Source organism: Myotis daubentonii, chromosome 8 (genome assembly GCF_963259705.1).
Source record: "Myotis daubentonii chromosome 8, mMyoDau2.1, whole genome shotgun sequence".
In the NCBI taxonomy this organism is placed as follows: Eukaryota; Metazoa; Chordata; class Mammalia; order Chiroptera; family Vespertilionidae; genus Myotis; species Myotis daubentonii.
The window spans coordinates 56,427,296-56,454,828 of NC_081847.1; the positions used below are offsets into that span (position 1 = coordinate 56,427,296).

General features: G+C 40.7%; 1 protein-coding gene across 1 annotated transcript in view; it reads right to left on the reverse strand.

Annotated features, from left to right (window-relative positions):
• MIB1 (MIB E3 ubiquitin protein ligase 1) overlaps window positions 1-25,180 on the reverse strand; it is a 132,765-nt gene extending 107,585 nt beyond the window's left edge. Inside the window, exon 1 of the mRNA XM_059706485.1 lies at window positions 24,669-25,180. Coding sequence (XP_059562468.1) covers window positions 24,669-24,897 — 229 coding nt within the window. The 5' untranslated portion in view covers window positions 24,898-25,180. The remainder of the gene's footprint in view (window positions 1-24,668) is intronic.
• Between the last annotated feature and the right edge of the window lie 2,353 nt (window positions 25,181-27,533).

Here is a 27,533-nt window from a genome sequence, read left to right on the forward strand (position 1 = left end):
ACTATGTGTTTTAACCAAGGTCTCTGAGAAAGGTTGTTTCCCCAGGTAGGGATTTTCCCCTGAAGTTAGGGAGGGAATAAAACCCCTTAACTAACTGCCAGGCGGGTAATTAATCACTTTAACTACAAACAATCATGCTTAAGCTCCATAATCTTTACTCCCTGGAATGGAGATAAGAAACGCCCTAACCTTTGTAATAGAGATTGATAGGATTGAATCAACTGATATAAATACAGATGTAACAAGACAGAGAGAGACAGAACTTAGAAAAGAGAACCTACAGACAGAACCTACACAGAACCTACAGACAGAAGAACTTCGCTGGAGAGAACATGGCAAAAGATCTTGGACTGAACCTGACTACAGAAATTGGCAAGAGAACCTGACTAGAACCTGGTGACTGAACCTGGCTGGAGAACCTGGAGAGAACCTGGCTGGAGATCCTGGCTAGGCTGCTGATCAACTGAACACTGTCTCCGTGTCCTTCCATCTTCGCCGACTCCGTCCACACCTTTGGGGACCCCTGGACCTGCTGGGGTTGGACCCCAGCAAGGGACTCCTGACACTGCCAGCTGATGAACAAGGATGTCAGGCTCCCCAGACACAGCGGCACATACTGCTTCTCCAATGCCACCTTCCGGGTAGTGATCTTCCACTGTGATAACCCGACCGCCTGTAGCTTTTGCATTGGAGATGATGGTGGCAGCATCCAGGGGTTTAATGGTAAATGGGTCAATGACACGGATGGAAATATCTATAATAATAAAAGCATAATATGCTAATTAGACCAGACGTCTTTCCGGATGTCCTTCCGGATGACCTTCTGGATGAAGCCGCAGCAGTGGGGGCCAAGGCAGAGGCGGCGGGCAGGGGCCAAGGCAGAGGCAGCCGCCACCACGGTGGGGCCAAGCCCCTAGCACGAATTTTGTGCATCGGGCCTCTAGTATATAGATAAGCAAGGGCTGTGCTGTCTGTGTAACAGTGACACACACCTGGATTCCAATTCTGGTTCTCTATCAGCTATTTGGGGCCCTTGAAAAAGTTATTTCAACTGAAATATTTATATATAAAAAAATATTATTTTTCAAAATAATTGGGAGGGGGCAGAGGGGATTGCTCAAGTTGAAGTTGGGCAACATGTAACATGGAGGTTCATTATATTTTTATGTTTTTCTAAGTTTAGAAATTTTCCATAATTAAATAAAAGAAAGAAGTTATTTTAGTTCCCTTTGGAGGAAGCAATACGTTCTTTAAAGGTAAAAGATATTCTAGGAATCTAATAAGAATGTGCTATATATGCAAGAACTTGAGTACAAAAGCACTAAACTCTACAAAAACATTGTACTATTGCTATTTCCTGATAAGAAAACAAAACTCTATATAATTAATTTTCTATATATAGATTTAAAGTCCCTATGATTAAGGTAACCAGATTCTAAATAAAGAGTCAAACATAAGGATAAATCTGTGGAGGTAGTTAAGAATAAAATGAGGATCAGGGAGGAATGAACACTAGAAGGAAATTGGGATACCTAGTGAAGTTCAGAAAGCATGACATAAACCAAATGTCTAGTGAGCAATCCTTCTGCAGTCTCCTTCTGTACAAACACTTGATTGTAGGAACAGAGAAGATGGAGGACATCCGTACCTACTGATTCACTCAGTAATTATTTCCTTACTGCCACTGTAGCCAAGCCCTCTATTGCTTTCAAATATCACTTTTGCTGTGCCAGGGTCCAACCCCAGCGGGTCCAGGGGTCCCCAAAGGTGTGGACGGAGTCGGCGAAGAAGGAATGACACGGAGACAGCATTCAGTTGATCAGCAGCCTAGCCAGGATCTCCAGCCAAGTTCTGGTCTCCATCTCCAGAGAGGTTCTGCTTTGGATCTCCAGGGAAGTTCTGTGGCCATGTTCCCTCGCTAGGCTCTCCAGCCAGGCTCCATCCAGGCTCTCCAGCCAGGCTCAGGCACCAGGTTCTAGTCAGGTTCCCTTGCCATGTTCTATAGTCAGGTTCAGTCCAGGATCTATTGCCATGTTCTCTCCAGCGAAGTTCTTCTGTCCCCCAGCTCCGTGTAGGTTCTGTCTTCTGAATTCTGTCTCTCTTGGTTCTAAGTTCTGTGTTCTAAGTTCTGTGATTCTGTTCTAAGTTCTGAGTGTTTCTGTCTTGTTACAATTGTATTTATACCAGTTGATTCAATCCTATCAATCTCTATTACAAAGGTTAGGGCGTTTCTTATCTCCATTCCAGGGAGAAAAGATTATGTAGTTTAAGCATGATTGTTCGTAGTTAAAGGGATTAATTACCCACCTGGCACTTAGTTGAGGGGTTTTATTCCCTCCCTAACTTCAGGGGAAAATCCCTACCTGGGGATTCAACCTTTCTCGGAGAGGTGACTTTGGTTAAAACACAGCGCCAAGAAGGTGAGCAAACATATTAAGAACCGTATGCCATATATGCCAGGTCCCTTGAAACAGCAAGGATGGACCGGCTCCCGGCATTGCTGTACTATGAAGAACAGAAAGGAAGAAACTAAAACTGGCTAGAGAAAGGCAGTCAAGTCATAAGAAGTTTATACAGTAGTTTAGGCAAGATAATGATAGTTTAAGTCAGGGTGATAATACAGCAAGTGGAAAGAAATAGTCAAGAGAGATTTAAGACTTGGTGTTATGGGTTACAAAACAAGAGATGTAGAAGGTAACAAACAAAAAAGTACAAATGAAATCATTCAAGAGAAAATAGAAATGTCAGAGATATTTAAAAACAGTTCCCTTTAAAACAGAAAGGGGAAGAACGAAATAAGCACATGCTAATTTTAAAAAATGCAAGCTCCACTGATAGAAATGCACCTAAAAAACTAAAAAAAAATCAGAAGAGTGTCATAGAAATGGTGGATGAGTAGACTTTCAAAGGAAAAAAGAAGAAATTTCAGAAAAACACAAAATATGCTCAATGAACCAGGAGAAGCTTTATTTGTTTGACAGAAATATGAAATACAGTCAGAGACTTAAAGATAAATTTTAGTCATGCTGGGAAATAACAACATAAAATTATTTCTAACCTGAATATTTAAACTGTTGCATTAAGTGGTAAAACAAGGGTATGTGACTTAAGACTAGTTCTATAATGTACTAGCTAGGTAATGTTCAATATTAGTTTAAACTACTCTGGGATCAATATTCTCATCTATAAATTAAGAAAATACTTCCTTTCATATGCAATGGACTGAATGTGTTCCCCAAAAATTCATATGTTGAAGTCCTACCCCTCAGTGGATGTTTGGAGGTGAGGCCTTTGGAAGGTAAATGAGGTAATGAGGGTAAGCCCCTACGATGGGATTAGTGCCCTCATAAGAAGAGAAAGAGAACAGGGGTCTCTCTCTATCTGCCACAGGACACCACACTAAGAAGGCAGCTATCTGCAAGCGAGGAAGAGAGTTGTCACCAGGGAACCAACACCTTGATCTTGCCAACACCTTGATCTTGAACTTCCAACTATGAAAAATAAATTCCTGTTGTTTAAACCACCCAGTCAATGATAGTTTGTTATGGCAGCTCAAGCAGACTATGACAACATAGAAAGGGACATTGTGAAGCTAAAGTGATATAATTCAGGTAAATACATTTTGAAAGGCTTTAAAGCAAAACATAAAGAACTATACTGGCCGAAACCAGTTTGGCTCAGTGGATAGAGCGTCGGCCTGCGGACTGAAAGGTCCCAGGTTCGATTCCGGTCAAGGGCATGTACCTGGTTTGCGGGCACATCCCCAGTAGGGGGTGTGCAGGAGGCGGCTAATGGATGTTTCTCTCTCATCGATGTTTCTAACTCTCTATCTCTCTCCCTTCCTCTCTGTAAAAAATCAATAAAATATATATTAAAAAAAAAACTATACTGAACTTAATTTATAAAGAATTATACAGCCCTAACCGGTTTGGCTCAGTGGATAGAGCGTCGGCCTGTGGACTCAGGGGTCCCAGGTTTGATTCCGGTCAAGGGCATGTACCTTGATTGCGGGCACATACCCAGTGGGGGGTGTGCAGGAGGCAGCTGAATTGATGGTTCTCTCCATCGATGTTTCTAACTCTCTATCCCTCTCCCCTCCTCTCTGTAAAAAATAAATAAAATATATTAAAAAAAAAAAAAAAAGAATTGATAAAGGACTTAAATGTTCGACAGGATACCATAAAAATTCTAGAAGAATCCAAAGGCAAGAAAATCTCAGACATATGCCGAAGCAATTTCTTCACTGATACAGCTCCTAGGGCACTTGAAACTAAAGAAAAAATGAACAAATGGGACTACATCAAAATAAAAAGCTTCTGCACAGCAAAAGAAACCATCAACAAAACAACGAGAAAACCCACTGTGCGGGAAAACATATTTGCCAATGACATATCTGATAAGGGCCTAATCTCCAAAATTTATAGGGAACTCATTCAACTTAACAAAAGGAAGATAAACAATCCAATCAAAAAATGGGCAAAGGACCTAAATAGACACCTTTCAAAAGAGGACATTCAGAAAGCCAAGAGACATATGAAAACATGCTCAAAGTCACTAATCATCCGAGAGATGCAAATCAAAACAGCAATGAGGTACCATCTCACACCTGTCAGACTGGCTATCATCAACAAATCAACAAATGACAAGTGCTGGAGAGGATGTGGAGAAAAAGGAACACTTGTGCACTGCTGGTGGGAATGCAGACTGGTGCAGCCACTATGGAAGACAGTATGGAGTTTCCTTAAAAAACTGAAAATGGAACTCCCATTTGACCCTGTGATCCCACTTCTAGGAATATATCCCAAGAAACCAGAAACACCAATCAGAAAGGATATATGCACCCCTATGTTCATAGCAGCACAATTCACCATAGCTAAGATCTGGAAACAGCCTAAGTGCCCATCAGTAGATGAATGGATTAGAAAACTGTGGTACATCTACACGATGGAATACTATGCTGCTGTAAAAAGGAAGGAACTCTTACCATTTGCAACGTCATGGATGGAACTGGAGAGCATTATGCTAAGTGAAATAAGCCAGTCAATAAAGGAAAAATACCACATGATCTCACTCATTCATGGACAATAGAGACCATTATAAACTTTTGAACAATAATAGATACAGAGGCAGAGCTGCCTCAAACAGATTGTCAAACTGCAGCGGGAAGGCCGGGGAGGGTTGGGGGGCAGGAGGTAGGGGGGTAAGAGATCAACTAAAGGACTTGTATGCATGCATATAAGCATAACCAATGGACATAAGACACTGGGGGATAGGGGAGGCTAGGGGACTGTCTAGGGCGGGGGGATAAAATGGATACATATGTAATACCCTTTGTAATACTTTAAGCAATAAAAAAAATAAATAAATAAATAAATAAAGCAAAAAAAAAAAAAAAAAGAATTATACAGTACAGTGGGGCCTTGACTAACGAGTTTAATTCGTTCCGAGCTCGTTAAGGAGCTCGTTAACTCAAATTACTCTATCAATTCAATGCAAAACATCAGAGGAGAGACAGCTGGTATCTCAAAAAACTCGTTAGTCGGGACACTCGTAAGTCAAGGCCCCACTGTACTTAATTTCATCTTAATATAGATTTATTAAATGTACTATCATCCATTTAAATAATTTAGTGATCAAAACCATCATATATCCTAGGAAAATTCAACAATACTTACACAGAAATCAAGAACTTAATTTCTCAATTTCCCAGAGACTGCATATAGAGAATATTCAATTATTCATGTGTGGATTATCCTCATTTTAGCAAATTAGCTACCTTCTCCATAGCCATTCTCTTACTATATCATCCGATCAGGTTTTTCCCCAAGGATTATGGCTTCCCTGGGGCTATACCTGTCTTCTCCATTCCTTTCACTGTTTTCACTCCAGAGTAGCAACACTGGACATAACTGCCATGCAAGATAGTCCTACATACCAGCAGATCATCCACCACTTCTCATCAGTGATAATGATGGATTCTATCCTATGGCTAGAATGAAAATTCTGTCATGAAAATCATCAGCAATAGGCCCAAAAGAAATTATATTCTAGTTTAAACAGAATGCACATTAAAATTAAAAATCCCAGATTTATAGCTACACAACTCAAAGCTACCAGCATTCACTTCAGTCTTTTAGAATATAAATCAAAAGGCTGAATGCAACTTTCATCTATTCTTCCTTATTGGGTATATAAATTGAATACAGTGAAAATTATTTATTTTGGTTTTTTTAATCACATAAAGATTTTAAAAAGTACCAAACAATCCATAACCTGCCTAATCATCCCTGGGTTACTAAGAATTTGCTATATTTTGCATTAAATCAGTATGTAATCAATTCCTTATATTAATTTTTTAAAAATCTGTAATTACTCCTGTAATTATTATCTCCCAACACAAATAGCAAAAGTTTATAAAATTAAAAAATTATTCTAGCTCACACAAAGGTATTTTTAAGTTAAATTCTAAAATCCAAAGAGGGCCACACCAATCTACATCCATTCCAAGTTCTCTTCTGACATGACAATAACACAGGGCCATCAAGAAACCGGTCTATTTCCCCCCACAGACACTGGACCTGGGTAGACATTTGCAACTGCCTTGGTCAATAAAAGGTGGTGGGAGTGACACTATATGACTTTGGAGGCTAGGTCATAAAAGACAACACAAGTGCTATTTGTCCAGTCTGTATTTCTCCTTACCTCATGCCTTGGGAACTCTGTCATACTAAGTCTGGCTATTATGAAGCTGCCATAGAGGAGAGACCACAAGGAGTGGCCACCAAGAGGTATAGGGATGCCCTATACCTAAGAAGCCTGACTCTGCCAGCCCCTCCAATATTTGACACTTCCAGCTGAGGTCCTAGACATTGTGGAGCAGAAACAAGCCATTCCCCTTAAAGCCACATCTAAATCCCTAGGCCATGGAAGCCATGATCATATAAATTGTTTCATACAACTAAATTTTGAAGTAATTTGCTATGTAACCATCATAACTGAAACAAAGTTAAAAATAAGTTATAATCTTTGTTAAATTATAGTTCCTTAAATACAACATACCAAAAATAAAGATAAATTAAAGAATTAAATATGAGCTCTGGCCAGTGTGTAACAGTTGGTTGAACATCAATCATCCTGTGCACTGAAAGGTCATGGGTTCGATTCCCAACCAGGGCTCACGCAGGTTGCGGGTTAAATCTCTGGTGGGAGGCAACCATCAATGTTTCTCTTTCACACTGATGTTTCTTTCTCCCTTTCTCTCTCTCTCTCTCTCTCTCTCTCTCTCTCATCCTCTCCCTTTCTCTCTCTCTAAAATCAATAAAAACATTTTTAAAAGTATTAAATATGAAAAAATAAAACCATAAAGTACTAGAAAAAAGTTGAACAGCATATTTTACAATTTTGAGTAAAGTTTTTCTAAGCATGGCACAAAACCTAGAAGTCACATGCATGCCCATGTGAACACACATATACCTAAGTGTATAAATAGAGAAAAATCTGTAAGCCCACTACAAAATTGCTGACAGTGATTAAGGGTGCACAGATGGGGAAGGAGAGGGCACTTTCCTATTTAGTTCTATATACTTTTGAATTGTTTAGTTTTACAATAAGCATACTAGAGGCCCAGTGCATAAAATTCATGCATGGGTAGAGTCCTTTAGGCAGGGCTGGTGATCAAGCCCGATCTGTGGGGTGATCAGCAGGGTGATCGGGGGGCCCCTGCTGACACTCACCTTGGAGGTGACCGGAGGGGCAATTGGGGGGCAGTGCCAGCCCCATCCCCCACCGCCGCTGGTCACCTCTCTCTGTGGGGCAACCGGCAGGGTGATTGGGGGGCGCCCACTGGCACTTGCCTTGGCTGGCCTGGCACCTGCGGGCTGGGGACAGCTCCTGCACTGAGCATCTGCCCCCTGGTGGTCAGGGCACATCATAGTGACCGGTCATTCCACCAGTCGTCCCGCAGTTCAGTCGATTTGCATATTAGGCTTTTATTATATAGAACTAGAGACCCGGTGCACAAAAATTTGTGCACTCGGGGGAGAGTGGGGGTCCCTCAGCCCGGCCTGTGCCCTCTCGCAGTTTGGGATCCCTCAGGGGATGACCACCTGCTGGCTTAGGCCTGCTCCCTGGGGGATTGGGCCTAAGATGGCAATCAGACATCCCTCTGGCAGCCCGGCAGCCCTCGGGGCATGTCCACTTGCCAGCGGGGAGCAGGCCTAAACTGCAGTCGGAAATCCTTAGCACTGCTGAGGAGGCAGGAGAGGCTCCCACCACCACCGCTGTACTGGCAGCCATCAGCCTGGCTTGTGGCTGAGCAGAGCTCCTCTCATGTGAGAGCACCCTGACCACCAGAGGGCAGCTCCTGCATTGAGCATCTGCCCCCTGGTGGTCAGTGTGTGTCATAGTGACCAGTCATTCCCAGTCCTTCTGCTGTTAGGGTCAGTTTGCATATTACCCTTTTACTATAGAGGATAGAGGCCTGGTGCACGGGTGGGGGCTGGATGGTTTGCCCTGAAGGGTCCCGGATCAGGGTGGGGGTCCCGCTTGGGTGTCTGGCCAGCCTGGATGAGGGGCTGAGGGCCGTTTTCAGGCTGGCAGGTGACTGAAGCTCCCAACCTCCTTTTTTTATTATTTTTTTTCATTCTGGGATTTATTTACCTTCTATGGCTGTCACTGGTACTGAGAGCCGGCTTTAGCTCTGAGGCTCGGCTCCAGCTCTGAGACCTCGGCTGCTGAAAGGAGGTATCTGGGTTTGTTTAGCTTCTATAATTGCAACATTGTTTCTTAGAGTGCAAGCTCAGAGCCCAGCAGCGGCAGGCGGGGAACCTTGGCTTCCTCCTTCACTGGAGCAAGCAAGCCTCCTGTTCACTTCAGCTACCTGGCTGCCGGCCGCCACCTTGGTTGGCAGTTAATTTGCATATCTTGCTGATTAGCCAATGGGAAGGGTAGTGAAATTACAGTTAATTACCATGTTTCTCTATTATTAGATAGGATTATTAATTTCATAATTTTGAAAAGAAAACACAGCCCTGGCCAGTGTGGTTCAGTGGGTTGGATGTCACCCAGTACACCAAAAGATAATATCCAAAGATAGTAAATTGTTTGTAGTAGATAGAAACAAAAATTTAACATAGCTGATGTAAAAAATATGGAGTTATTGCCTGACTGGCATGGTTCAGTGGTTGAGCATCAACCTATGAACCAGGAGGTCATGGTTAGATTCCCAGCCAGGGCACATGCCTGGGTTGCGTGCTCAACCCCCAGTGTGGGGCATGCAGGAGGCAGTCGGTCAATGGTTCTCTCTCATCATTGATGTTTCTGTGTCTCTCTCCCTCTCCCTTCCTCTCTGAAATCAATAAAATATATTTTTTAAATGGGGTTACTTACGTGTAAACTATAGTCATTCATAAAGGAAATTAGTTATTAAACCATGTTGTAGAAGATATGTTACTGACATCATAAACTGTATTATTACTTTATAAAGCAGTTTGCAAAGAAATACAGTATACCATTTTGGTAAATAAATCACATAATACATATAATTCATGTGCACATAAAAACTAGAAAGATAATCCCCAAAATGTACTAATGGGATTACTCTTTGTAGTTTTCCAAGTTTTCTATACTGAGTGTGTATTAATTCTAGGAAGCAGCTGGGTGAGTAGGGGTATTTAATATGTAGTATAAGCATATAATTAAAGTAAAAGCTAAAACAAACAAAAACATGAGAGACTCTAAACAAATATTTATAGAAACCAACTTTTAAATAGTTACTTTAGTAATAGGGTATTAACTGTTACTTAGAAATTTTTATTTCTTTTAAGCCTTACACAAATTGAGCAATTCCACGTGTATGAAAAGAAAATATATACATTATTTAGATACACTTCTCATTGCCACATATCTGAAGTTAGAGTCTAATCTGTCTTACTACAGGAAAGCACTATTACCAAAAACATAATATCAAATAGCATAATAGTAAATGTCTCTACAAAAACATAATATCAAATAGCATAATAGTAAATGTCTCTACAATGGTTAAGTTTCTGAACAAGATGTAAAATAGGTCTTCTATGCCATTACAAAAAGTAAAATGCACTAAACAATCAGTATCCCTATGCACTTAGAGTTTTTTTCTAAACTATCTGTGCAGCATTTCAAACGAGAGTTAGTTGATAAAAAGCATAGGGAAAATGTATCCCAACCTCTCACTGACCAAAAGGAGAAAAAGTCCAGTTTTTAGCTATTTATATTATATACTTCATCTCTACCTTAATTTTCCACAAAGCACAATGATAACATTCATGAGCGCATAATCTTAAGCAGGCTTTCTTTAAAAGAAACCATTTAAATACACAATAATAGCTGATTTAAAAAAAAAAAAAAAAAGGCCCTTCTACAATTCATGGTTTTAAAGAATACTCCAGGAAAACCATTAATGCACACAAAAGCACATCCAAATCCTTTCTGAGTTCCCACAGTTCAAACACCAACAAAGCTACTGAACAGCTGTGAAACACACTAGTGATGCAAATTGGAAAAAGTAAACAAAGCAACACCTCCTTCCACTACCAATATGAGCACTAAAAAGTTAAGGAGAATACAACTAACTGAATTTTTTTAAAAAGTTGATATTTAAAGAAAACATAAAACAGGTGAAGGGGCATTACATAAACAAGGCCCAAATTTGACTGATATCTCACATTGGTGGCTTTTTTGTTTCCCGTTACTACATCTATCCAATTTATTCTCATCTAAAACTATTTCCTCCCAGTCTAAACCTCCTTTGCCCTGGCAAGAATTATTTCTTAAAAATTTCATTTCATAAAACTTTATTCCCTAACTAAACCTATTATGCTTTTTCTCCTTCCTGTAGAATACCATGTTACCATCAAGAGTTAATGCTCTTTCCCTTTGCTAAGCTTTATGAAAACATCTGCCACCATTAAATGAACCACCTGATGATAGCTTTTGACTCATTCTACTAGTACTCAAATGACCATCTGCTCTGTTTTAATGGCATCTGGCCTAAATGCAATAATTTAGAGAATTTACATAGCTTAAGTCTCTTTGTTGGAAAATTTTATGATAACAGTAAAACGTGCTAGTCAAGATCAATAACCACAAGTTAAAAGAGCAAATGAAAATGGCTCAATTTCACAAAGCACTGATCTATGCAAGTAAAATGTTGAATTTCTAGGCAGAAAAGATGATTGAAAAGAGGGTACGGAAGTTCTCATTACAAGCAGTTCACTATATGAATCACTTCAACATGGAACAAGAACATCTAAATTATCACTTTGCATAATAGCAAAGTAAACAATATAATTGTCCATTCACGAAAAGAGTGGAAACCTGTATTAGGTATACAATGGCATGCCTAAAATTGAATGTTCAACATGGATGAATCCTTCAACTGCAATGCTGAATTTTTTAAGTATACAAAACAAAATGTTGCAAATAAAGCAGTACATACTGTTTACAGATATATAAAAACATAGCATAGCCCTGGCCTGTTTGGCTCAGTGGATAGAGCGTCGACCCTCGGAATGAAGGCTTCCGGGATTGACTCCAGTCAAGGGCACAGACCTCGGTTACAGGCTATTCCCTGGACCTGGTCGGTGCACATGCAGGAGGCAACCAATTGATGTGTCTCACATCAGTGTTTCTCTCTCTGTGCCTCCCCTTCCCTTCCACTCTCTCTAAAAATCAATGGAAAAATATACTCAGGTAAGGATTAACAAAAAATTAATTAATTAATTTAATTAAGACAGCATAAATGTAAACAAATCCATTGGAATAAATTATTTCTAGATAGTGGTTACCCTAGGTCCAGTGGTCGGCAAACTCATTAGTCAACAGAGCCAAGTATCAACAGTACAACGATTGAAATTTCTTTTGAGAGCCAAATTTTTTAAACTTAAACTATACAGGTAGTTATTAACTTAATTAGTGTACCCCTAAAGCTTAGGAAGAGCCACACTTAAGGGGCCAAAGAGCCACATGTGGCTCGCAAGCCGCAGTTTCCCGACCACAGCCCTAGGAGAAGGAAGAGAATGAAATTTGGAAGAACAGTGTTTCAAATGTATTAGTAATGCTTTGCTTCTAGATGGGTTCACAGGTATTTATTAATTATTTATCTATTTGGATATTTAAATATTATGTAATAGGTTTATAAATTTCTAAAATAAAAAACATCCCTAGTTAGACTAATATAGTGCCTAGTTAATCCTCTAAATTTTTGCCCTAATTAAAAGACTTCACCTAAGATTAAAAAATAATTTATAAGTTATTAACCACTACTTAGGTATAATTACTTATTGTGGCATATTGTTATCATTCAACCAACCAAGAAATCCTATTTATGATTTGTGGATTCATTCAATTTGAACCCCAAATTAATGTGACAAAATGTTTACAGAGATTTAAAAGAGGGTTAACCAACTAGAGTATGCATCTTATTTTCCCTTAAATTCCTAATAAGGATGAGGCCTTGGTGACCTACCAGTTGGTATATTCCACATTCCTTACTCATGAGAAAAACTAAGTTAATGAAAACAGAATTGTTATTATTAATAACACTAGCCACTATTTATTACTACCAAGCTTGGTGCTTCACATATTTTATTTAAACTTCCCAATAATACTAAACGGCAGGCATTACTATCCCAATTTATAGATGAAGAAATTGAGGCTCAGAGAAGTAACCTGCCTGAAGCACACATTAGTAAATGGCATGCTCAAATTCAAACCCAGGTTGGTCTGATTACAACCTTGGCCTCTTATGCTGTTCACTCTGCCAGGGATTTTTTTCTAGCTAGCTCTTATCTGAAAAAGAATTACATATCTAGGGGTCATGTTCCCCATTCAACATACTGGATTCAAAATATATGCTATTAAATCGTATTCTAATGTTTAAGTACATCTTGTAGAGAGACATTTTAAACATTGAAAAGATTATCTATTTTTTGGTAAATTTCAATAGTGTTGTAGAATAAAACACCATCAAGTTCCAAACAACTCTTTTTTTTCCCAACCAACTCTTATTATGAGTATTTTTAAAAATGACTTTGAAGTTGTCTCACCCAAAATCTACAACTCCTTCATATTTTTTCTATGGACAGAAATTATTCTCTCATCTAATTTTGTAGCTACTCTTAGAAGCTTGCATAACAGAATTACAAGCATGCCCTCACACAATCCAAATGAAAGAAACAAGTTGTCAAATTAGGTATACAATTGACTATTTTATTAATATATTTGTTATTTTTTTAGCATTTGTTACACAGGGGTAGAAAATGAGGTCAAACAAAATTAAGAATTATATCTGATTTAATTTTTTTCCTGTTAATTGGTAAAAACTCATTATTCCATTTTAGAAGCAAAACACCTGCGTTCGTACCTTGACCTATTCCAACTTGATTTTTAGGTGAAGAATTAAGGCTCAAAGAGACTGATGTTATAAACTGGGCAAGAAGAAAAAAAAGACTGAGAAATCTGGAGTTGCCTCTCCACCATCAACTTATTACTTGTAAAATCTTGAACTAGTTCATTTCTCATAGCCTGTTTTCTCACCAGTAAAATGAAAAGCATCAAATAACATTTTTAGGAGGATTAAGTGAGATAATGTATGTAAAACAATTAGCATAGCACCTGACACATTTCTGGAACTCGGTAAATGTTAGTCCATGTCTCTAGGTAATAGACCCATTTGATAAAATCTAGAGTTAACAAATGCCTGTTTTCCCTGCTAAATGACTGCATTATCCACTATTCCATGAAAAGAGACTATGGGAAAGGGGAGAGCAAGACACCATAATGTAAAATATTACCACCCCAAGCCTTTATGGTTTATTATCACTAGCTCTGCAAAACTCCTGAAATTCAAATAATTATTTTTTAAATATTAAAAAGTTCCCACCTCTTTCTTGCTTTTTGAGAAACAAAATTATCGCCAAGAGGATAACCCACCCCTGGAGAAAACCAAATACTCACAAGTGTGCTTAGAAAATATAAACTAATTCTAACTAAAGTAAATGTGCTTTAAAAAGTATTCCAAAGCCAAAAAGGAATGTCTATCTGCTGTGTTTCATTATCTCCTCCACTAATTTAAACTCCACCTTATCTTGGTTGTATTCTACAAGTTCATTTATAAGTCAGTTGTTTGGAACTCAGAACCCATTTTTTCTCCCAGAAACAACATTTTAAAGATACTTAAGTCTCAGACTATTTTACAAAAACTGATTTACTCTACATAGAGATAATCTAGGGGCAAACAAGGATAAAAATTATTATTGTGTTCCTAGTTCCACGTGAGAGATGTTTCAATCACTGTAATCCAGACATAATGGTAAAAGAGGCAAACTAAATGGTGTGGGAACACATGAAAGTATGTGAGTAAAGAAATGGCTTTAAGAGAATGAGAAGGAATGTTCTAAAAAAGCCATTTTTCTACCAGTACTTAACCCTTTGAGTGCCAACCAATGTCCTAGGAACTATGCTAAAATTGCCAAGGCATTTTTGCTGATTTTACAGCAGTTTAGGAAAAAAATTATGAATCGCAAGTAAATGAAGTTACATATTCAAAAACTTAAGGAAACCTTTACTACATTTGTTTTCATCTTTGACATATATTGTTTGCTGATTGTATTATAAAATACTAGTAGAAAAAAAAATTTGAACAAAACATATAATGTTAAAATAGAGGGACACCCTTCTCCAATATCTTCCACAAAATCGTCATCTTCACAGCAAGAATTGACATATTTAGCAATATCATCATCACTAATAAAAGCAGACTTAGAACTGGACGCCACTTCGAAGCTTTAGGGCTACAAAATCTGAGTAAACTTCATAAAATCGTAGTACCTGCAAAAAATTAGGCAGATAAATGCCAGTGGTCAATTTCATAACTACAAACATTCGGCATCATAAGTAATCTGCACTTAGGTGCCATCTGTCAATAAAGAGTGAACTACTAGCATCTAATAGTGACACTACAGGAGGAGCGCGATAGCGCTCCTGGCACTTTTGGCAAAAGACAAGAGGAGCGCAATCGCGCTCCCCAGCACTCTAGGGTTAAAATGCATACATTCCTGCTTGGGGACTTAGATCAGCGATTTTCAACTGGTGTGCCACAAGAATTTTTAAAACATTGCAGTATCTGACTATTTAGTCAGGAGCACTGACCTCTTTTCCCTCAGAATGTCAAATTAAAAAATGAAAATATCCAACACAAAAAATAGCCATCTGGTATAAATGAACCAAAATTATACTTATTTGTCAGATCGTCAAAAAATATATTTTTTTAGTGTGCCGCAGAATCTTAGTAACTAGTTTATGTGTGCTGTGAGATGAGAAAGGTTGAAAAATCACTGACTTACAGCAATGGTTTTCAGGAGACACAGAAGATGGTCCTTTGAAAGCAAGATAAAATATAAATCCACAATCTCCTACCTGTAATTTCAAAATTCAAAACTCTTTTAAGTTTTGTATGTTAGCAGCAAACTTACTTAGGATTTACCACTAGCAAACAAGATGTTATGCATAGCATTTAGTCTTTATCGCCTTAGTATAATTATTCATATGTTTCACTGTAGAAATATTAATGTATCTGCTAGCAAGGTGCTGCTGTGGACCTCAAAGTTGTGTTAAGTAATATATGGCAAACATACCATGTTATGGTTCTAAAATCCAAAAGTTTATAAACTCAATCCCAAGCACTCTGAATAAACGGTTGTGAACTTCCATTAAAACTTTTATTTTTACAGTTATTTTTTTCTAAAAAATATCTAACAATGAAATTAGGTTTTACTAACTGTAAATTAGTCAGTTGACTAATTAGTCAGTGGGTCCCCACAAAAAAAAAAAATGACATGTCACACATGGAACACAGTGTACTCCAGGTGAGTGGGAGTTTGACAGCATGAAGACCTAACACTGTTGTGTTCACCTCTGGCACATTAAGACCTGCTGCAGCTTTCTGGGGCCTAGTTAAGCAGATTTGTGTAGTGTATCTTAATGATACAAAACAACATGTTGTTTATTATCTTGAGACACCATACCTAAGAGTCAAAATTAAGAGTAAGTTCCAGCCCGGCTGGTGTGGCTCAGTGGTTGAGTGTCAACCTATGAACCAGGAGGTCATGGTTCGATTCCCAGTCAGGGCACATGCCAGGGTTGCAGGAGGCAGCCGATCAATGATTCTCTCTTGTTATTGATGTTTCTATCTCTCTTTCCCTCTCTAAAATCAATAAAAACATATTAAAAAAAAAAAACATAAGGGGCTTAAAGGAGGGGTCCCATGGAGCAGGATGCAGAGCTTTAAAGAGGAGTTGGCTGCTGCTGGGGTCACTGAGGAGTGGACACATAAAGGCTATTTCTGAAAATAAGCAAACTGGAATCAAATACTGATACTGAAATCCTGCTGGATGAGATGACACTAATAGGAAGAGCAAGAAAAGAGCAAATCCCTTCTTCCCCTGTAGCCTTCCAGTCTCCTCTAAGGTCCCCTAAGGTTGGCAAAGTCTCCTAAGGTTGGCAAAGCCAACAGGGATTCAGCTGTTTAACAGAAATATTGTGTGCCAAAGTCCCAGACCAACCTCATAGTGCAGAGCTAGAGAAAAATTTATATTTAAATTGATCTCATCCATCTATTTCATAAAGGAAAAAGCCACATAAAGGAAATTTCCTGCCACACTAGATAATGTAATTACCTATGTTGCCCTTCATCACACATACAAACATAAGTATGAATAGGCTACTTTTTCTCATAAAACAAGAAGAAGCTTAACAAAAAATGGTTAGATTTCAGTAATTTGAATATTGGGTAGGATGTGATAATTTAGTAGATATAACAATATCATAGCTTCTGCCAAGAGCACAGCTTGGCTTCAAAAATATAGGATGCTCTAGATCAGTGGTTCTCAACCTTCTGGCTCTTTAAATACAGTTTCTCATGTTGTGACCCAACCATAAAATTATTTTCATTGCTACTTCATAACTGTAATGTTGCTACTGTTATGAATCATAATGTAAATATCTGATATGCAGGATGGTCTTAGGCGACCCCTGTGAAAGGGTCATTCGACCGCCAAAAGGGTCGCGACCCACAGGTTGAGAACCGCTGCCCTAGATGGTTTGGCTCAGTGGACAGAAGGGTCCCAGGTTCGATTCTGGTCAAGAGCACATGCCCGGGTTGTGGGCTTGATCCTCGTAGGGGGCGTGCAAGAGGCAGCCAATCAATGACTCTCTCTCATTGTTGATGTTTCTATCTCTTTCTCCCTCTCCCTTCCTCTCTGAAATCAATAAAATATATATATATATTTTTAAAGTATAGGATAATTGGGACTTTGAGCTGCTATTTGGAACAATAAAAATGTAAGATTAAGAGCCCCAGTAAAGTAAAAATACCATAGTAGTAAAGACTGACCAACTAGACAATCTGACAGCTTTGTATGCAGCTCAATTACTTACTTTGATAGCAAAACCTCTGTCACGGTAATAATGTTGTTGTTTTTTAACAGGAGGCTAATGTAATTATGTATAAACTACCTGTTACATATTGTATACACACACACAGAAAAACTATTGATGTTCAACAATAGTGTTACATTAATCAACTAATCATACTAGATTAGCATAAATTATTTAAAGTCCCTAATCAAATTTCCCTAAAAAAAGTAGTATAAATGGTGATCATTTCTGAACTACTACACTATAAATGGAAGAGAGAATGACAGAGGGAAAAAGCAATGAACTAACTGACTATTCATCCTAACATTTACCGTTTACCAGCTTTGTACTAGGTAAGTTTTTTAATCTCTTTTTTTATCTGTTTTAAGATAATATCAATCTAACCTCAGATCAAATTAGTGAAAAATTCTTTGAAAAGAGCATTCTATTCAGAAAAAATTCATTCAGAGCCATAGCTTTGCTACAAAATGGAGATATAAAGAACACACAAACACACTTTCCTTCCCCTCAAACTAATAATCTAGTGAAAAATTACAACACAACATACCTGTGGCAATAGATAGAAGCACAGAGTGCACTGGCATCACACTGCCTAACAATTAAAAAGGTAGGGGAGAGACCCAAGTAGGTGGCTACCTGGAAACACATCCAAAAATAAACATCTAATCCAACCAGAGGGATAAGGCAGTAAAGTACTGAAGCAGAAATACAAATTAAGATAGTATTACATTTACGCTCTGGCTGAGTGGCTTAGTTGGTTGAAGCTATTGTCCCATACACCAAAAGGTGTTATTCAAAGTGTATCCATGAGCTAGCAATATCTGTATATCACCTGTGAGCTTGTTAGAACTACTCTGGCTGAATCCCATTCATACAGATTCAAAATCTGCATTTTTAACAGTCCCCAAGCAATCTATGGGCTTACTAAACTTTGAGAAGTACTGATAGAAGGGTTGCTAGTTGATTTCTTGAGCTTCTCAGGTTCAAACAAGCTGCAATCTATGGGAGTATTAAAACTAGATGGACTTTCATCCTTGAAAATATTGTTTTATTAGATGGCGATAAATAAGGAAAGATATTTTACATAAGTCTTTAAAATAAGACAGAATCTATAGGAAAATCAAGTTTTCTTTACAGATGCCATTAGTAAGAAACATCTCACAATATTTCATCCTTAACAGGTGTAGCATCCTCTTCCCCTGTGTTTTCCTAAGCCTCTGTTACCTAATAATACTCCCTTCTCCTTCTGTAGTTTTAGAAACATCAGAAATAGGGGGCCTAGGCCCAGATGGTGTGGCTCAGTGGTTGAGCGTCAACCCATGAACCTGGAGGTCACAACTGATTCCTGGTCAGGGCACATGCCCGGGTTGCAGGCTCAATCCCCAGTGTGGGGTATGCAGGAAGCAGCCAATCAATGATTCTGTCATCAATGATGTTTCTATCTCTCTCTCCTCTCTCTTCCTCTCTGAAATCAATAAAAAAAAAAAAAATAGGGGGTCTCAGAAAGGAAAAGCTGGAGATATTAATTCATTTCATTTATTATCCAGCGTGAGCACTTTTAGATCTTCAGTTGAGTACTAACATCTGAGAAGTTTGTTAGAAGCACTCTTTGCTGGGAATGGAAGAAAAGTACAAAGAATTGCTCCCAAAACAGCCTGGACCAACAATACCAGCAGCTATTTTTTAATAAACCTAATCATCTATACCCCGTAACTTTTTGTTATCCATACCCAAGAGGATAGAAAGAACCTTAATAGGAAACCCAAATTCATTTTCTCTACTCTTTCTCTGGAAATAATACTGTAGTCAAGTGACCACAAAGCAAGTATTAAGTAAAAACACATTTTCTTCCTAAATCCTATAAAATCAGTACCTAAATAATAAAATATCAACTGTACATCAATTTCCCACAATTAACTCTAAACTAATTCAACAATTATACACATATTTGTGCTATCTTCTTGCTCACTACAAATTAGCCAAACATATCTGGACATAAGATAGAAGTTATATCATTCAAATATATACTAAATTCCTCTTCTCAAGATTTGACTCTCCTAGACCATAAATTCAAACATATCATGTGTCATCTAAGAAAAAAAAAAACCTTATATGCCAAAATATTACAGACCCCCATACAACCCAGACACAATTTATCCAATATGTAATAAGGGAATACAAGAAAGATTCACAATGACCCAATCACTCCAGAATCCTTAACTCTCAGAAAAGTTTCACAGAAGCCCTGACTGGTTTGGCTCAGTGGATAGAGCATCTGCCTGCAAAGAAAAGTTTCACAGAATTTTATTTTAAAGGTTACCCATTTCTTAATTCCCAAATATACTGTAATAAATTTTTTGTTCTTATAGTATGGGTATAAGTAAGGAACAAACCATGAAAAATCAAAGATAATCTCAATTGTCCTTAGGGTAAATACCGTAAGACTTTTTAAAATTAACTATGAAATATGTTGAGCACACAAAAAAGGCATAAAAATTTAACAAACACCTATGCGCCCACCACCTAGTTTAAGACATAAAACATTACCAAAATATTTATAGCCCCTGGGGTACTACCATGAACTGGACCCCACTTCCTCCAACATAAAGATATCCACTCCCAGGAATTCAGTACATTACTTTTCTTGCATACTTTTACCACACACATACATATTCATAAACCAATGAGGCTCAGGGCAATTTTGCTCCCTATGGGGTATTTGGTAATATCGGGAAATATTTGGGGTTATCATGACTGAATCTATAGGTAGAGGCCAGGGAAGCTGGTCTACAATGCACAGAACAGCTCCCTACAACAAAGAATTATCTAATCAGTCCAAAACAGCAATAGTGCCAAGCTAAGCAACCCTGCTCCAAACAATAAACAGTATTGTATTGCACTTTAACACATCATAGGCTTTCTTTTCCAAAAAACTTTACTTTCTTGCTTTATTTGCTTAATATTAATTTTCTCTTCTGTACAGAACTTCATTGTATAAATTTAGTTTGTTTAACCATTCTTCTGTTGATGCACCTTTAAGTTTTTTCCAATTTTTGGCTTTTTAAAAAAAATTTTTTTTATTGATTTCAGAGAAGAAGGGAGAGGGAGAGAAAGATAGAAACATCAATAATGAGAATCACCGATCAGCTGCCTCCTGCACAACCCCTACTGGGGATCAAGCCCACAACCCAGGCAGGTGCCCTTGACCGGAATCAAACCCAGGACGCTTCAGTCCGCAGGCCGATGCTTTATCCACTGAGCCAAACCAGCTAGGGGTTCTAATTTTTTGCTTTTACATACAATATTGCTGTGAACATTCTTATACAAGCCTCTTGATTCTCAATGAGAGATTCTGTCTAGGGCAGTAATTCTTGAACCCCTAAGGTAGCCCCCAAGACCCTTTCAGGGGCTTCATGAGGTCAAAGTATTTTCATAACTATACCAAGGTTATATTTGTCTTTTTCACGTTGACATTGCAATGGTAGGTAAAAATGCTGGTGAGTTAGCCACGTTAACACACTCATTGATGAGACATATGGGTAGTCTGTACCTCCTGAAATAATGCAGTTCTTAGTGCAAAACATCACATCTATGGTACTTATACCTAAAACACATAATCTGAATTGAATTGTAAGAAAATATTAGACAAACCCAACATAAAGGATATTCTATAAAATTATCAGTGAGTGTCAAAGTCATGAAAGACAAAGAAAGACTAACTGGACCAGACTGGAAGAGACTGAATGACAACTGAATGCAATGTGTGATTCTGATTTGGATCCTAGAGCAGAAAAAGAGCATTAGTGGGACAACTGGCAAAATCTCAGTAAGGTCTGTAGATTACTTAGTAGTGTTGTAGCAATGTTATTTTTCTGGTTTCAATCATTGTACTTTATAAGACATTAATATTTTAGGACTATGGCTGAAAAGCCAAAAGGAATTCTTTTTACTAGTTTTGTAAATTTTTTGTAAGGCTGAAATTATTTCAGAATGAAAACTTTAATTCTTTTTTTTTTTTTTTTACAGAGAGGAAGGGAGAGGGATAGAGTTAGAAACATCGATGAGAGAGAAACATCGATCAGCTGCCTCCTGCACACTCCCCACTGGGGATGTGCCCACAACCAAGGTACATGCCCTTGACCGGAATCAAACCTGGGACCCTTTAGTCCACAGGCCAACGCTCTATCGGCTGAGCCAAACCGGTTAGGGCAAAAAATTTAATTCTTTACTATTATGTAAATAAATATCAAGTATGGTATATAATAAATACGTATTAAATCTTCAAAATGTAATATAATGCTAATAAACATCTATTTTTAAATATTTTGAAGAAGAAAAAAGGGAAAACTCAGATAGTGGTGTTATATTCCTGGGGCAAAACCAGAGTCAAGAGTTTGTGATTTCTTCCAGACTTTCATAAGAAGACTAGCTGTCCTTCTAGTAGTGCTTTTAAAATGTTTGCTAAAGAGCCTGGCCTGCCCTAGCCAGTTTGTCTCAATGGACAGAGCATCCGCCTGAGCACTGCAGGGTCCCAGGTTCTAATCCGATAGCTCAGCTGCAGGCTGGATCTCTGACCCTAGTCGGGCCGCATGTGGGAGGCAACCAATCCATGGTGTCTCTCTCACATTGATATTTGTCTCACTGTCTCTCCCCCTCCCTTCCACTCTCTCTAAAAATCAGTGGAAAACATCCTCGGGTGAGGATTTTAAAAAAAAAAAAAGCCTGGCCTGTGTTGCTCAGTAGTTTAGCATCAACCCATGAACCAAGAGGTCCCCAGTTCCATTCCCAGTCAGGGCACATGCCCGGGTTTGGGGCTCCATCCCCAGTAGGGGGCGTGCAGGAAGCAGCCAGTCCATGTTTCTCTCTCATCGAAGTTTCCATCTCTCTACCCCTCTCCCTTCTTCTCTCTCTAAAAATAAAAATAAAAGCTGAATATAAATTTTTTTAAAAATTGTTTGCTAAAGAATCAGTTGAACAAGATGAATTCCTACACACAGCAAATTAAATAATGCATGGAATAATCTTGTAAATTAAACTAAGATTTTATAACAGTTAACCTCTGAAAAACACCTGCCTTATATGATAATGAAACAATTTATAGGACAGATATACTCCATACTACACATTAATATATATTTAACAAGTTGCTGTAATACAAGATTTGTTACATTTTACCTTTACCCTGGAAAGACATTTAAATTTCCCTATAAACCTACAAGAACTTATCCCATGATGTCTCCAAATTATTGAGTTATGGTCAAACTTTAGTTTGAGGTAGCATGAAAACATTTTAAGAATGTACAAAGCCCTGATGGTTTGGCTCAGTGAATGGAGCATCAGCCTGCGGACTCAGGGGTCCCGGGTTCGATTCCGGTCAAGGGCATGGACCTTGGTTGCCGGCACATCCCCAGTGGGGAGTGTGCAGGAGGCAGCTGATTGATGTTTCTCTCTCATCGATGTTTCTAGCTCTCTATCCCTCTTCCTCTCTGTAAAGAATCAATAAAATAAAATTTTTTAAAAAAGAATGTACAAAAACAGCTATAGGCCTCATAGTGTTGCTAGGAGTGTAAATTGGTAAAATGTCTTCAGAGGGCAACTAGTTGCTATCTATCAAAATGTTAAATATGTGTACCCTTTGATGCAATTCCACTTCAGATATGCTCAGCACAAATGCACAAGGATACACATACACGGATTTATTCACTCCATCTCTGTAAATAAGAAGATGTGAAACAATATCAATGCCCACCAAAAAAGCACTGGTTAGCCCTGGCCGGTTTCGCTCGGTGGATAGAGCGTCCGCCTGCGGGCTGAAGGGTCCCAGGTTCAATTCCGGTCAAGGGCACATGCCCGGGTGGTAGGCTCTATACCCAGTAGGGGCATGCAGGAGGCAGCCAACCAATGATTCTCTCTCATCATTGATGTTTCTATCTTTCTCTCCTTCTCCCTTCCTCTCTGAAATCAATAAAAATATATTCTTAAAAAAAAAAAAAAAAAGCACTGGTTAAATAAAATACTGCATCCAGTCACTGGAATACTATGCAGCTATGAAAGAATAAGTTGCCAACATGGCACAATCGCCAATCCATATTATTAAGAAACAAAAGTGCAGAAGAGAATAAAGTTTATTACTATTTTTGCTTAAAGGGTAATAGATTTAGAGTATATTAATACATATGCTTGCAATGAACAGAGTATTGTGTAAGAATACACAAGAAACTGCTAATGGCTGCCCCTTTTTGTACTGTTGAATCTTTCCTTTTGGTACTGCACATACGTCTTTTTCAATGTTTAAAAAGGAAGGTAGGAAACCTCAATTTTATGAATAATCTCAAAAATTGAGTTGGCTTGTATTCGTATCCCTTTTTATTGCTGCTAACAATAACTAGGTACCCACTTAAGGATGTTAGGCTTTGTCAGAAATAGCTTACTTATGCCTTCTAAAAAGTATCAAATTTTAAATTTGAACTATTTTCTACTGAATACTATTAAGGATAAATCTATATAAAAAAATGAATTCGATTAAAATAAATTAGACCTTTATTTTATATTACACAAAAAATCTAGAGAGTCAATAACACACAGATCCCTGAAATTTTGTGAATCAAGGACTATTTTCCCTGTGTCGGTATAACGATATAAAATGAAACAATTTAGATGAGAAATCATTCCACAGGGTCCCAAGCAGCATTCAGCCACCGAACTCCAAGTGGGGGACGGGGGGGGGGGGGGGTACCAAGGGCCCCTTGGCAATTGTAACCGGTGAACGAAGCACCATCTGGCAAGGCCAGCCTCCCTTCTGACAGTTATCACTTGGCATCTGATTAATTTCTGATTAATTTCAAAAGCTTGTTAGACCAGCCTCTCCAGACCCCGACCCTAGAGAAGGGGGAGGAGGGGAGCTGTCTGTTGTCTTCCGCGGGCTTTGTGTCTTCCAGGCTTGAAAGCATCCTGGTGCTGGTGTTGCCCTCCTTTTCCCTTAGTGATGGGGGGGGGGGGCGGGGAGCGGGGGTCTCTTCTGCAAGTGTCTGTTTATTAGATACTGAACCTGAAATTCCCTCGGCCGCTTCCCTTTCCGCTCACTCCAGCCGGGCGCTGCGGGAGGCGTTCCACCCGGGCCCGGTCCCAGGCGGCCGCCGGCGCCCACCCCGCCTCCCCCTTCCCGCGCGCGGCCGAAGGCGGCGGGGGCTTACCCGTGGGCGCGCTGTCCAGGATGCGCAGGTCGTAGGCCCCCGAGCAGCGGTAGTTGGCGGCGGTGCCGTTGTCCCACACCACCACCACCTCCTCGGGGCTCTCGAAGCTCCGGACCGTGCCCACATGGCCCTCGCCGCCGTCCTGCTTCCCCCATTTCCAGTCCGGGCCGCGCACTACCCGCGCCCCGACCCCTTCCACCATCACCCGGTTGTTCCGGGAGTTACTCATCGGGGCCCCAGCGGTGGGCTCCGCTGAAGCCGCCGCCGCCGCCGCCGGGGGCCCCGTGAGGGAGTCGGGCCCGGGCCGGCCTCTCGGCGCCGGCGGGGGCGGCAGCGAGCCGCGGGGAACGTGGGGGGAACTCTCGGGGGCGGCGGCGCGATCCCCGCCGAGCCCACCGCCACTCCCCAGCCGTCGCCGTCGCCGTCGCCGCCGCGCCCCCGCTCAGACTGTACGTCCGACCGCTGCGGCTCGGAGGCGGCGGCGGGCGGGCGGGCGGAGGGGAGGGGAGGGCGCCGTGGGCGGGGACTCCGCTTCCTCGGGGCTCCCGGCCGGGCTACAGCGACGGCCGCCCGGAAACCACGCTCTCCCCGGCCGGGAGCGCGGGGAGCCGAGTGCAGCTAGCCCGGGGGGTCGTCGAGGGCGGCGGGGGGCCAGCTTAACTGCCGGCCTTTTCTCTCCCCGACCCCTCGCTTCGGGTGGGCGCCCGAGGACCGGGCCGCCGCCTCCCCGTGGGCAGTGGTGGTACCACCCGGCGCCCGGCGAGCGCCCCTGCCCAGCGGCCCCCGCTCTCAGCCCCACGCACGCCGCCGCGCTCCGCCCAGCCTCGGAGTCCCCGCCGGCGTCAGCGACTCCACATCCGGGTCCTGGCGCACCCGAGGCCGGAGCAGCAGCTTCTCACAGCGACTGGGAGAGGAACCCTCACAAACAGCGGGGTGGGCAGGGCTGCGGGGAGTCGCGCGACCCGGGAAAGAAGGGCGAGGGAAAGCGACCCCGAAGCGGCGGGCCAGGGCCCAGGGCGAGTGCGCATGCGCGCGGCGCGGAGGCACAAAATAAAGGCAAGGGAAGAGGCGGAGTGGGGGTGGACGCCCGGCTTCAGCCTCGGGTGATGGAGAGGCGGATCCCAGCAGTTTCCGACGGGCGGCGCGGCGCACCCCATTGGCTGTGAGGGAAGGGGCGGGGCGAGGAGCTCGGGCTGGCGGGCCGGGAGGTGAGGCTGGAGGAAGTGAGGGTGGGGATGCCACCCGGGTAGCTGGGCAGCTATGATGAGGTCAGTCCTGATGTTCCAGTGTGCAAAGTGTGAATTTGGGATTTCGTGTTGTTTTAGTCTTTTTTGTTTTGTTTTTTAACGGGGCGGGGAATAGTACAGATTATGGCATAGCTGCATTTTTGCATGTGTACATGGAAAACATTTCAAACTAGAATGGATGATTGTAGCAGAGTGGTCCTGAATGAGGTGGGTCTTGCCTTCCTGCGGAGTCAGAGTGGCACGGAGACTCCAAACAGCAAGCTTCCAGGAAAGTTGACAAGCAAGCACCTTGTCCGTTGATAACCCACACACCCACCCACCACATAATTTAGCCCCAATCACAAAATACAACTTTGAAACGAAAGTAAGAGGACTGTAACAGTGGTTTCTGATTGCTGTTATTTAAATAACATTATGATGCCCTAGCCCAGTGGTCGGCAAACTTTAGTCAACAGATATTTCTTCAAAATAGACTTCACCCAGGCGGAAAACCGACTTCTGCGCATGGGCCACGAAGTTTCAATCGCACTGTACATGCACGGGGTTTTTTGTGAAAGAGCCACACTCAAGGGGCCAAAAAGCCGCATGTGGCTCTCGAGCCCCAGTTTGCCCACCACGGCCCTAGCCCAGTGGTTCTCAACCTTCCAAATGCCACGACCCTTTAATACAGTTCCTCATGTTGCAGTGACCCCCAATTTCATTGTTACAAATTGAACATAATTAAAGCATAGTGATTAATCACAAAAACAATATGTAATTATATATGTGTCTTCTGATTGTCTTAGGCGAACCCTGTGAAAGGGTCATTCGACCCCCAGAGGGGTCGCGACCCACAGGTTGAGAACCGCTGCCCTAGCCAGTATGAGTGGATAGAGCATGGGCCTGAGGACTGAAGGGTCCCAGTTTGATCCGGTCAAGGGCACATGCCCAGGTTGCGGGCTGGATCCCCAGTAGAGGGCGTGCAGGAGGCAGCAGATCAGTGATTCTCTCTCATCATTTTTTTTTTAATTAAATCTTTATTGTTCAGATTATTACATTTGTTCCTCTTTTTTTTTCCCCCCATAACTCCCCTCCTCCCAGTTCCCGCCCCACCCTCCGCCCTCACTCCCCACCCACTGTCCTCATCCATAGGTGCACGATTTTTGTCCAGTCTCTTCCCACATCTCCCACACCCCTTTCCCCCCCAAGAATAGTCAGTCCATTCCCTTTCTATGTCCCTGATTCTATTATAATCAACAGTTCATTCTGTTCATCAGATTATTTATTCACTTGATTCTTAGATTCACTTGTTGATGGATGCATATTTGTTGTTCATAATTTGTATCTTTACCTTTTTCTTCCTCTTCCTCTTCTTAAAGGATACCTTTCAGCATTTCATATAATCCTGGTTTGGTGGTGATGAACTCCTTTAGCTTTTCCTTATCTGTGAAGCTCTTTATCTGACCTTCAATTCTGAATGATAGCTTTGCTGGATAAAGTAATCTTGGTTGTAGGTTCTTGGTATTCATCACTTTGAATATTTCTTGCCATTCCCTTCTGGCCTGCAAAGTTTCTGTTGAGAAATCAGCTGACAGTCGTATGGGTATTCCCTTGTAGGTAACTGAGTTTCTTTCTCTTG